The sequence below is a fragment of the Acipenser ruthenus genome, chromosome 2 (assembly GCF_902713425.1).
Source record: "Acipenser ruthenus chromosome 2, fAciRut3.2 maternal haplotype, whole genome shotgun sequence".
Lineage (NCBI taxonomy): Eukaryota > Metazoa > Chordata > Actinopteri > Acipenseriformes > Acipenseridae > Acipenser > Acipenser ruthenus.
In genome coordinates this window covers 77,956,485-77,969,538 of record NC_081190.1, presented here as the reverse complement: position 1 = coordinate 77,969,538, position 13,054 = coordinate 77,956,485, and the positions used below count along the sequence as shown (strand labels likewise).

Genomic DNA, 13,054 nt, shown 5'->3' with positions numbered 1-13,054 from the left:
GTATGGTTACTTTTTGTTTAACTCTCTTCTGGTCCCTTTGGTACAGTGGTGACCAGAACTGCACACAGTACTCTTAAGGGCAGTCTCACCAGTGCATTATACAAATGTATCATACCCTTCTATTCCTTACTTGAATGTATTTAAATTTAACAAAGAAAATGTATTCAATAGTTATAAGTAGTTAATGAGTAAGTAGCGGGGTTCCGAAAAATACAGCGTTATACGGTCCCACGTGCTGCTACAACTGTTTAAATAATGTACCTGTCATTTTTCTTTTCATTGTTAACATCCTGACAACTTTTTACACTTATAACTTTAAAGTCTGTTTCAAAGCTCTTTTCAAAATGTCCACTCTTGTGCACTGATAGTGTAAGGATTATTGCCCACATTATCAAGCAGGTAACATAGCAATAGTAGTACGGAACAGGAAAGCCAGACCACAATTTTTGAATTTTTGACATTTTGAAAAGAGCTTTGAAACTGACTTTAAAGTTATAAGTGTAAAAAGTTGTCAGGATGTTAACAATGAAAAGAAAAATTACAGATATGTTATTTAAACAATTGTAGCAACACGTGGGAGCGTATAACGCTATATTTTTCGGAAACCCGCTACTTGCTCTGCAAGAGAAAGTTTAACATACTCTTCATTATTATTTGTTTATTTAGCAGACACCTTTATCCAAGGCGACTTACATAGATTAGGGTGTGTGAACTATGCATCAGCTGCAGAGTCACTTACAACTACGTCTCATCCGAAAGACGGAGCACAAGGAGGTTAAGTGACTTGCTCAGGGTCACACAATGAGTCAGTAGCTGTTTGTGAATTTGAACTGGGGACCTCCTGGTTACAAGCCCTTTTCTTTAACCACTGGACCACACAGTCTCCTATATGTGTTTATTTATTAAAATGTAGGCTCTTAAGCTAATATTTACCCTTCTATGTATATTATGGAAAATCAGCAGGCCAAACAGGCAAAGGCATTATCATTGAAATGATAAAAGACAAATGTATAATCCAATTTCACAGTCTGAGGTATGCTTAATGTCTTGGTTATTTTTTTATTAGTATTTTATTATTATTATTTTAATTGCGTCGCACAGTAAAATTTACTTTGTTTCCTCCTTTTAGGTGCTACTGCATCTGCCCGCAAAGAGGTCATTAGAAACAAGATCAGAGCCATCGGAAAGATGGCGAGGGTATTTTCTGTCCTCAGGTAAGTGTCTTTTTTTATCAGTTCCGCACCAGGGCATTTAAAAGTTGTGACTGTAAAATTGGGACTTCACAGGAAATGGACAAAAACACCCCAAAGTCTGGCACAAACTGGCACTCATTTTCAAGTACTCTCACAAAGAGGCTAAGGATTAGTGGGCATGGAGACTGAGCAGCTGCGAGAGTGGTTAAAATGGCTAATTGGAGGACATGAAAAATATGTCTTAACAGATACAGATACAATCTTTTCATTATCAGGTAGTCATTAGTACAATAAGGGATAGATTCAGTCAAAAACTACACCACTGCTTCCAGATATAAGAACTGCCATACATTACATTTGCAAAAATGTCAAGTATTTAGGGCTCCCGAGTGGCGCATCCAGTAAAAGCACGAGTTCGAGTCCAGGCTATTCCACAACCGACCATGGACGGGAGCTCCCAGGGGCGGCGCACCATTTGCCGAGTGTCGCCTGGGAGGGATGGGTTAGGTCGGCCAGAGTGTCCTCGGCTCACCGCGCACCAGCAACCCCTGTAGTCTGGCCGGGCGCCTGCGGGCTTGCCTGTAAGCTGCCCAGAGCTGCGTTGTCCTCCGACGCTGTAGCTCTGAGGCGGCTGCACGGTGAGTCTGCAGAGTGTAAAGAAGCAGGCGGCTGACGGCACACGCTTCGGAGGACAGCGTGTGTTCATCTTCGCCCCTCCCGAGCGCAGGGGTAGTAGCGGTGAGCTGAGCCTAAAAATTATTGGGCATTTCAAATTGGGGAGAAAATAATAAAAACTAATGGCAACGACTAAATTAAAAAAAAAAAAGTCAAGTATTTAACATTCAGTAGACCCTTCATTCAAAAGATAAATATACCAGATCTGTGAGAGTTGGATTAAACATCAGATTTGAACAGGAAAATAACGTTGATTCTGGGTTTTTTTTTTATCAGATCCCATTGAATTAGCGGTATTAAAAGAACAATAAACTTTTATTAATAAAGGGGTTTATATTAATAACAGGGATAACAGACATTGTTCAGATTTCCTTCCTTCAGGGACAAAGTAAGTTCTAATTATTTGTAGTAAAATGTTTTCAAGGTTTGTATTGTGGATTTAGAGGAGTTTGTTATTTCAATATTTAATTAACTCAATGTGTTTGCAGCCTGTATAACACTTTTTTTTTGGATAAATGCAGTATCTGCACAACATTTTTGGATACACTGTGCTGCATAATTTATTCTGAAGTTCCTTGGTATGGTATCCACTCCTCACATGTTGTATGTGTATTTCCCTGCATGTTGGCCTGTTTCCCCACACAGAGAAGAGAGTGAGAGTGTGCTTACTCTGAAAGGATTAACACCAACCGGGATGCTTCCCAGTGGTGTGCTGTCAGGCGGAAAGGAAAATCTTCAGAATGGTAAGCAAGCATGCACAAGCCGTCACTGTTAGCATACATTATATATTGACCTTAGATAACATTAACAGTTCACATATTTATAGACACATATTAATATCTTCTGTTTTCCATGAGATCCTTGTCTATACACTGTTGTGTGTGCTGTAAACAATGTAAAACTGTTGTAATTATACATGTTGTGTTATTGCTATTGCTTCATCTTTTACAATGTTTCTTTGTTTAACTTCTTCAATATATGGGATATTCTGCAGTAAAGAGTAATATATATATATATATATATATCAATGCCACAACAAAAAAAACTGCATGTTGATGAAGAGAATGCTGTATTGTTCTCCAGAGATTAATGCACCCCTTCTAGAATCTCTAGCCAATCAGAGTGTTCTCTCAAACCACGAAAGTGCATAATAGAATATTTATAAACAGGACTTTTTTTCAACCCATGAGTGGTGATCCTACAATATTGACGACCATCATTTGTTGTCATCTACCAGATGACATTGCTCTGCTGGGAATATTTTTTGTAAAGTGGCCTATTGATTTTATAACCTCTCTGTATGGAAGCATCAATCCATACTGTAACATACAGAAGAAGATAAAAAACAGTTTTGGTTTGGTATTTCTTCACTGGAATTACCCCAACGTTAATCTAGTTAATATGCATATATATATATATGATTTAGGGCTTAATGGTATTGTTGTTCTGAATATACTTTCAGGCCTTTTTTTCTCCTGCTGCAGTCTCTTTGTTGTCTGAAACTCTCTTTCTATCTTGTTCTTGTTCTTCTTCTTTCTTCTTTCTCTCAGAAGCTTCAGGTATTATCATTGCGCAAGTATTCTGTGAAAGACGTGTTTGTGACACAGAAACAGCATTCACCCCACCCATAATGAATATCAGATTCAGCTGTCATTATATCTCCTTTACATCACAGAATAATCCTGTTTTGTTTTTATTAGTTTAGTTTTTTTTTACCACTTCAGTACCTTTCAAAGGTCAGGGAAACGGCTCAATCGGGAATTTACATTTATTGTAAACTGTGTGTGAAAGGGGATACCAGAAATCAACCTTTTGTCATTAACAATAAGGACAGAAATCTAACCGATGTCACTCCTTTTCTATATTCAAAATGCATTTTGTTCAAGTAAGGATCATGCTTGTTTTGAGAGAGAACTTCACTGGCTCATATAGGCTCATATACTCTGTGTACAGTACAGTAAGCCTGCATGTTAATCAGGATGCACAAGGCTCAAGTGTGGGTCTCACAGCAGTCCCTGTCACCCTCATTCAGTGGGTGTGTAGCTGTTTGGCAAATTAAGCATTCAGTAAGCAATTGGAAAGATTGGCCATTTAATAATTAACACTAAGAAATTGTCTTCCTGGATTTTTTTTTTCTTTTCTATTGCACATAAGTATTTCCCCTCAGGGTTACCAAGCTCTTTTTTAACATGAATATGACCTGCACTAAAAAAAATACTTTGTTATCTGAAATATCTTACAATGTTATGTATGAAATCCATTGAAATATTTCAAAAGTGAGTGATATTATTCTGATTCCTGTTTAAACATTTCTGGAGTCATAATAGATACCACAAAGTATCTCAGCTGAAAAGGACAAGTATGTTCCTGTCATGATGTTGTGCTTTACTCATCAGCAGTTGTTGTTGTTGTTGTTGTTGTTGTTGTTGTTGTTGTTGTTGTTGTTGTTGTTGTTGTTGTTGTTGTTGTTGTTGTTTGTTTGTTTGTTTGTTTGTTTTTACATAATTTGATACTCAATGTGCTCTTGATGGAGAATAAACTGTAGAGTAAATATTGAAGTGTTTTATTTAACTCTCATGCTTCATCTACTTTCTAAGTAAGAATGAGGTCTCCAAAATGGTAGCTGTCAAACCATAGGTGATAGGGCTGGTAATGCAGTGCTATAGTAACAAATACAATTATGTCTTTAAAAATAAGAATATTGTCTCAGAGTAGTGATACAAAGCAGCTTTGTTCTTCGAATATACAAGTTGATCAGATTTGATACTCTAATCCTGTTTTATACATTGCCAAATGTCATTATAATTACAGTAGTTTGAAAATGCATCACCAGCCCATAATAGTATTTTTTGTGGATAGTTAAATTCTTGTAGAAAAGTCCCTTTGGTAGACAGGTAAAGCATTCAGGCCTTAAACTAGTAAATAAAGATGGCATCAGGCTTTAAACTGGTAAATACAGCATCTTCACCTGTATTCTTCCATTATGTGCTTTGTTCCATTGCTGCTTCATAACAGAACCCCTTCTGGTATCTACTTCCTCTCTATGATGTTTCTTAGTTTAATGGCATTCAGTCTTGCTTTAACTGTGTCACAGAGTATAAATTCTATTGTTATTTAAATCTCAAAATAGCAAAACTCCAATCAGAACTTACACCATTGTGCATTCTTATTTGACAACGTATCCATTGTAACCCAACCTGTTTTTATTAACTGAGCACCATACAGTATTTTAAAAATAAAACAATCACTTTTTTTCCTTCATACTAACATTCGTGTGTGTCCTTCTATCACAATACCAGGAACAACATTTAGTTTGCATTAGCTGCTTTGCTACTCATTGACTTGTTCATAGAATTGAAATCTGCTCACTTTTCTCATTCATTTTGCAACCCCTTTCTTCTCTTCAGCTACTATTGAGGCTATTGAGGCTGATGAAGGTAAATAGGCCAGCCCCCCTTTCTGTTGCTTTTGCAATAGACAAGGGCCCTGCTGGATTTATTCATTTTGCCATAGCTTGTATAGAGTGTGTGGGTGTTGGGCTAACAAATTGTGCATAGTATTAACCACAATATGCTTGGTTTAAAGGGGAGCAATCTTCATATCACAGTGAAGCCAACGCACATGCATAGATGTAATGTACATTCTGTTTGTAAAACCTTGCTAGTGACAACTGATCTCTCAGTAATCTTTATCCATGTAACGCTATGCTGTAAAAGATAAAGATAATGCATAGTGCAATTCATTGTTTCACTGCAACACGGGAGAGCCGTTACCATGACCGCACTGAGTTTGAAATGTCATGTGCATCACAGTTGATTCAGTGATCTTTTGTGAGATGCAAAAGTCTAGATTAGAAACCGTGTACAGTGGTGAGCCTTCATGAATGCAAATGTGCAAAAAGCCTTGCTGTGCAGTTTGTATCGCATGAGAGCATTATTAGTCTTAAAATGGCATACCATGAAGCCCATTCAACATTTAGTAGGAATGAATGGCTTAATTCTGTTATAGTCATTACTGCTTCAATATCATATCACATTATAGGGTGCTTGAAGGAAAGTTTACATTAATTGTTCCCCTTTAAAACAATTTAATATCCACAGTGGTACTTTGTTCTTGCAATATATGTGTTTGTATTGTTTTAAAATACAACATCTATTTCAGTTGTATCCAGTTGCGCAAAAAAAAGACAATTCTGTTGTCTTAAATTGTAAGTATTTTTAAAAAAAACAGTGAAGGCAAGAACAAGAACAACTGCTTACTAAATAGCAGTTGACTAACTGCTATTTATGTTGGAATTGCTGATTAATTCCTTCTAAATGGATTCTAATCTACAATGTGCATCTGTGTTGAAACTTTTTGCTTTTCTCTGTGATTTCTGTGACTCTGCTGTGTTGTGTTATTAATGTGAGCTGCTAATAACCTGTGTCTGACCTGCAAACTGCAGCAACACACTGCCAAATATCCAAAGCTGAAAGATTAGTGGAATTCAAATTATACAGCATTATCAGACTGGAATTCCAGAAATAATTAAGTCTTATTATTTACAAAACCACTTAATACCAAATTTTATTTTCTTAGTGGGTTGCTGCATGGTTCAAGCAGGCAAAACAAGTGGTTAGCACCAAATATTGTGTCCAGTATTTCCCACATACTATGTACTATATATCTGTATTGTTTCAATTATCTCTCAAAATACTACACTGAGATATTGATTTGCACATCTTAATTATATTGGGTAAGCTCTCGTTAAACTCCCCAATAAAAATCACTCTACTGAAATTAACCTTTCACTCTACATTGTAGAGTCGATACAAATACAAAGATTATCTGCTTCTGATACACCCGCTTGATCAACATATAACATTGAATCCAGTGATGTTTATTTTCTGGCATTCAGTAATATCCCCATGTTCAAGGATAAGTATATCAGAAGCTGACAGTTTTCCGCGTGGAGTGCAGGATGCACCCTATAGCCTGGACGTTGCCAGTTCGAGTGCAGGTTATTCCTTTACCAACCGAGGACGGGAGCACCAACGACCCCTGTGGTCTGGCCAGGTGCCTGCGGGCTTGCTTGTAAACTGCCTACGGCTGCGTTGTCCTCCGACACTGTAGCTCTGAGGCGGCTGCATGGTGAGTCCGCAGTGTGTAAAGAAGCGGGCGGCTAACGGCACACGCTTCGGAGGACAGCGTGTGTTCGTCTTCACCCTCCCAAATCAGCACAGGGGTGGTAGTGGTGAGCTGAGCCTAAAAATAATTGGACACTACTAAAATTGGGGGAAAATAATTGGCGACTACTACATTTGAAAAAAAAAAAAAAAAAAGCTGACAATGTAATGGATGTAATTCATGTATCGCTATATATAATTCAAATATGAATTCAAATTAGGACCTCCTTATAAGACACTTGTTGCTGTACACATGCCCTGTTTAAAATGAACACGTTCATAAAAATATATTTTTATGCTATAGGTCTAGCCGATGCCAAATATAATGTAGATAACGACTGTGTTTACAAATTAATTATTTACATGTATGCATATAGTCTTTAGTTGCATCAAATAGAGTTTTTGCACCAGTTGTTAGTCTTCTACATGCTCTTGGTTGTTGAAGAGGTCTAGTTCTCTAGTTCGCCAATACCGTGTAAATCTCAGTGGAATTGAAACCTTTCTGGTACTTCTTTCTGAAGCTTGCCTTTGATCTGTCAGCCGTGCACTGTTTCCATGCTCTGCATTGTCATTCTTTCATTTCTGGAGGCCCAGAATGTAAGGACCAGGGTAGAAGGATGATAAGAGACTTGAATATTTCTTAGTCAATACTGAGGGGTAGACGTACTAAAATGGGCCAGTCGCAGCGCAAACATACCACAATTTGCATTTTTCATTGCGACAATTCGCAAAGTATATATTTTGTCGTATGTACTAAGAGAAAATATGTTAATGAAGAAAGCCACAATATGCCAATTAAAATATTTAAAAAATGCTTGCGTCCTCTTAGTGAGATCTATAGCATTGCGAGAGTTGTGTGGCATTTTTTTGAATAAATAATGAAAGGCATTTTAATCCCACCAGAAAAATGTGTTTCTATCAAAAAAAAAATTTATAATCATACAGTAGCCCCTCGCTAAACCGGACATGTTTGTCCGACAAAACGAGGTGTCAGGTTTAATAAAATACAATTATATCTCACACACATACATTTATAGTGCTCAATGTATTTCAAATGTATCAATCATTGCGTTGAAATAACATTATGTAAAAAATAAAAAATAAATTCTGTACAGTAGGCTGATCCAGTACAGTGGTAAAATCAAATGAATACCTAGCACACTTTCTTTTTACTTTAGCCTGTAGGCTACCAGTAACACAAAATAAATCATACTGCTGCATTGTACACATTGGTCTACAATGCAAATAAAAGATTATTTTAAATTGAAACTAAATGATTTTTGTATTATTTTTATTTTTAACTTGGCCTATTTAGTAGCCTAGACAATTAACACAAAATAGATCATGGTGTCGCATTCACAAGTTATGATACTTACAGGAGGACAGTCAATTCTCGTTAATATGAATTTCAAGGGACCAGCAACACATTTTGCATTCTACCTCTAATTCGTATTATCATGAGTAGCATATAAGCGAAATGTATACTATAATAATAATAATAATAATAATAATAATAATAATAATAATAATAATCATCTTTATTTTATATAGCGCCTAAACGCACACATCTCAAAGCGCTGTACAAACACAAAAAACACAGAGAACCATATTTACATTCAGCATATTAAGCGTATACGTAATATAGAAAGAAATTACACAAATCAAAAACCAAATCATGATAAAAATGCCTGAATGTAAAAGTGTGTCTTTAACTGTTTTTTAAAAGCATCAATGGTCTTAGCATCCCTGATAGATTGAGGAAGGTAATTCCAAAGTTTGGACGCTTAGCGGCAAAAAGTCCTATCGACCATGGAGCAAAGCTTAATTTTGGGTATTGCCAATAAACCCGAGGATGAAGAACGTAGATTACATACAGGTGTGTAATGTGTAAGTGATTCAGTAATGTAACATTGAGCTACTGTCAGTTTTTATTTAAATTAGTCAGTGGTGCAGTGCTAAATTGTGCAATTACAAACCACCTGCACATTAATAGAATAGGTGTGTTTCCTATTCCTATACAGATGCTCAGAATGAGCTGGAGGGGTTAGCGGCACATGTGTGCAGCTGTTGCTCCCAACACGTTGGGGAAACCAGAAATGTCATAGAAATTGTTTTTCAAGGCTTGTAAGTACACCCTGCTTTCAGGGGAAAATAGGTATGTGGGTGTTTGCCTCAGAAATACATTGACCACAACTGGCAACGCACCAGAAAAATCGGACTGGGAAATTCCAGGAACAGCTGCCACAGTCCCCTGAAAGGACCCAGCAAGATAATGCAGCGTGGCCAATAGTTTGACCACTGCAGGGATAGCACGGCTTCTCTGTGGGGCAGGCTCCAGGTCATCTTTTAAATCAGGCAGCAGCTCAAGAATTATGTGCCTGCGAGCCTGGACCTGTGCTTAATTTGGTCTTCATTTAAATCGAAGAGGATAATGCGGATATGAAATACCCTTTCTTTTCTCATCCTACAAATCACTCGTTCTTGCCGAAGACAATGTCTCCTTCTTGCTGCAACCACAGCAGCTATTGTTAGGGGATAGTGTTTTTCATACTGCCTTTTAAAGGTTCTTAATAAATTGATGCAATTGTAAGTGTCACAATTGCCGACAGCTTTAGTACATCTCATTATAATATTTGAGGACCCTGATCTCCACCCCATATTTGAGAATTAATACAGGAACGCCCATAATTACATATTCATCTAAGGCTGAACCGCAAAGAAAAATTGCTGCCGCAGAACATTCCCTAAAAAGTCGCTAACTATATTGCACTTGTTTCGTACATTTCACCCTAGACTTCCGACTCGTTTGCAACTGGTTTGCGACTATTGCGACAGCCGCAACACTTTAGTACATCTACCCATGAGTCATTTATAAAAGATTCTAAGGAAACTAAGGAGGACTTGCCACTGGCCCTCCAAGCAATAAAGACTGGTCTCAATAGAAGAGAGGTATACATTTAGGACTAGAGACATAACCAGTTTTTTTTCCAAAAATATGCTTCAGGCCTTTGAAATTAATTCAAGTATTTATTAATTCTTAGCTAGGTTTAAAAGCTAAAACCCTTAATACAAGTAAATATATAAAAAAAAAATCTATTTAAAATCTTGAATTATCTAAAGAAATTGAAATATTGAACTTTTTTGTTTGTACTTGTACAGTAAACAAGTGGTAGCAAGGAACAATATAGGTACCGTAGGTTTGTACCCTGATTGTCTTGTGTTTCTCTCTCTCTCTCTCTCTCTCTCTCTCTCTCTCTCTCTCTCCTACATATTTTCTTTTCCTACAGCCATCAAAGGATTCTCACCACAACACAAGATCACAAGCTTCGCGGAAGCTAAGGGTTTGGATCGGATCAATGAGCGAATGCCCCCTCGTAAGGACACTCTCCCTACTGATGCTAGCCTCAACTCCCTCAACAAGGCCATTTCCACAGAGACAAATGGTACTGACAGTAAAGGCAGCAGCAGCAGCAACATCCAGTGACAGGTTGCTGTTTTTAAGGCTGCAAGGCATGCTGGGATGGCTGCCAAATCAGCAGTTGAGACGTTCTTGCCTCTAGGTGTGGGATTCAGTTTACGTTATTGAGATAGAGAGAAAGATAATAATAATAATAATAATAATAATAATAATTTGGTGGGTGACGATTCCCCTTTTTTCGATATGCCTTTAATGCTTGTAGAAACATGAAAAGTTCATGCTGGTTTAACTCTTGTAAGAATCTAGGGAAATAAACGTGATTATGTACTGCATCGGAGAGAGCTTCCTGGGCATGTTTTTTGAAAGGCCTTTATTACTGGACTTGGAAATTGTCTCGAACTTCTAACTGTTGTACGTTTACAAATACAGCACTAAAATGAACAGAACGTAAACAACATTTTTAACATATAAAGGTGTACAAACTAAATAAGGACTATTTATTGATTTTTTTTTTGCTACTCTAAAACGCTATAAAATAAATTAGGCAGTCTTAAAAGAATGTTGCAAATTTGTTAAAATGCCAAAAAAAGGAAAGTTTAATTTTTTTGTACAGATTATGCTTACCTCAGGTTTATTTAGTGTGCTCTGGATGCCCTACTTTCTGTATAATGGCTAACTACCTTGGCAATGAATATCTTTTCATTTAAGTTTATAACTGGAATAATTACTTCTTATCATTTGCAGATATCATTTTTGATTTCATTTCTGTTTTGGGTGGGGAGTAGAAGTATTTGGTTGTGGCTTGCTGGAATTCTATATTTATGAGGTTTTTTTTTTTTTTTTTTAAGTGTAGTGAACAAAACATCATATAAAGTGCAGTGAAAAGCATCTATATTCCATAAAAAAAAAAAAAAAAAAATTATAATAATAGTAATCTGCCTATGCATGTTTTATAAGAATATACTTGGCTGCCTAAGCCTACATGGGACTGTAATGCGCTTAGTGGGTATATACTGGAAATGTATATTGGCATACTTTATATTCACTCAATGAAATTGCTTAATGCCTTCAACTTTTTGTAATTTAAAGCATTGAAATATTTAAGAGGGGAGAGGATTCATAATATTTTAACATAAGCTTGTAAGTGCTCATGTAGTCAATTAGCATGTTTAGCCAATGTGAAATAAAAACAAATACGTTTGTGGTTACATGTAGAGCTCTAAATGCATGATAGCTGTTAGTGTCATATAATGGATTCGTCATTTCTGTTCTGTTCTGTAACGTGCCACAAAAAAGTGTATTTTTTTGCTCTTTTGCTTTGTAAATCAGTTACGTGTTTATTATTACTGCTCCATACTTTAAAACAAAAAAAAAAGTCCATCAACCTTTTTTAACAACTGTATAAGTGCCCAAGTAATTCACTACAACATGAAGCCTTGCTTTTGTAATTTGACTTCTGAAATGTTGGCAGTTGAAGCATGCACTTGCAACAATTAAAAGTATTTTATATTACTGTTCAATAAAACGTGCATGAACTTGAATGGTGTCTCTTTATTTATAAAGGTAACATTACATGTTGTTAAATCTCAAAAGAAAAGGCTTATTTTTTTATTTTATTATTTATATATGTTTTGTAATGTGTAAGTTTTGAGCTTTTTTTTTTTTTTCAATGTGTTTCATAGTTTTGAATTATTTACTTTCCGGCTGACCACCTCGGTCTTCTTTGCCCAAAAAAGTTTCTCATTTCACAAATGTTTTTTCCCTGCTGAATGTTGAAATCATTTTTTCAAATTGTATCAAGTGTAACAGGGCAGAGTCTGGGTGCGTACAGGCTACCACACACTGCCTTCACCATCACACAAAAGAGCCAGACTTGTTTTGCTTTTTTTTTTTATTACATATTTACAGATGTAGTTATATCAATGTATATAGCTTTTACAACTATACTATTGATATACTGATGAGTAACCTATAACTGGAATATATCTACTATACCTACCTCCTGTACTTATCCTGCCAGCGAACCAAGAAGGTGCTACAATGGTCATTTTTGTCTTCAGATTAATTTTGGTAAAGATTCTGAAACACATGACCCACCTGAATGGAATTTAACAACACTATAAAATAAAATACAATGAAGCAAGGAAAATAACTTCAACATGTTAACCAGATAAGAAGAGCAGTATGTGCTGTGGCTATATTGTATGTTTCCAGTGATGGTAAAAAAAAAAAAAAAAAAAAAAAAAGTTTGGTGTCACTTAAATCTAAAAAAACACAGTCCATAAGCAATACTACATTTATGACTAATCTAAGGGAATTCCATCTGTGGAAGGGTGGTGGGCAATTCACTGACACACACTGGAGACAGAAGGTTTTATTTGTAACGCCGCTCAGGCGCACTGATTTATTTTTACCCACAGAGGGCACTGTTGTCCATGGCCTGAATACTGGCAACAGTAAACAGGACCATGGGGTTACCAATACTGGTATACAGTTCAATGCACATACAAGTGCTCAAAAATAATAATGAAAACAAAAGGTGAAAGAAAAAGGGAAAATAAAACACAGTAATAAAACTACAAACAAAAGTGCTGCTTACGCAG

At 36.3% G+C, this 13,054-nt stretch overlaps 1 protein-coding gene across 4 annotated transcripts in view; it reads left to right on the top strand.

Annotated features, from left to right (window-relative positions):
- LOC117409043 (protein phosphatase 3 catalytic subunit alpha-like) overlaps positions 1-11,992 on the top strand; it is a 156,298-nt gene extending 144,306 nt beyond the window's left edge. For 2 of the 4 annotated variants that reach the window (XM_059001735.1, XM_034014571.3), the window contains 4 exons: positions 1,130-1,214; positions 2,514-2,611; positions 5,276-5,305; positions 10,321-11,992. In XM_059001735.1, the coding sequence (XP_058857718.1) occupies positions 1,130-1,214; positions 2,514-2,611; positions 5,276-5,305; positions 10,321-10,517 (410 nt within the window). In that variant the 3' untranslated portion in view covers positions 10,518-11,992. The remainder of the gene's footprint in view (positions 1-1,129; positions 1,215-2,513; positions 2,612-5,275; positions 5,306-10,320) is intronic. The other 2 variants (XM_059001745.1, XM_034014572.3) reach the window with 1 other exon arrangement.
- Positions 11,993-13,054: the final 1,062 nt, after the last annotated feature.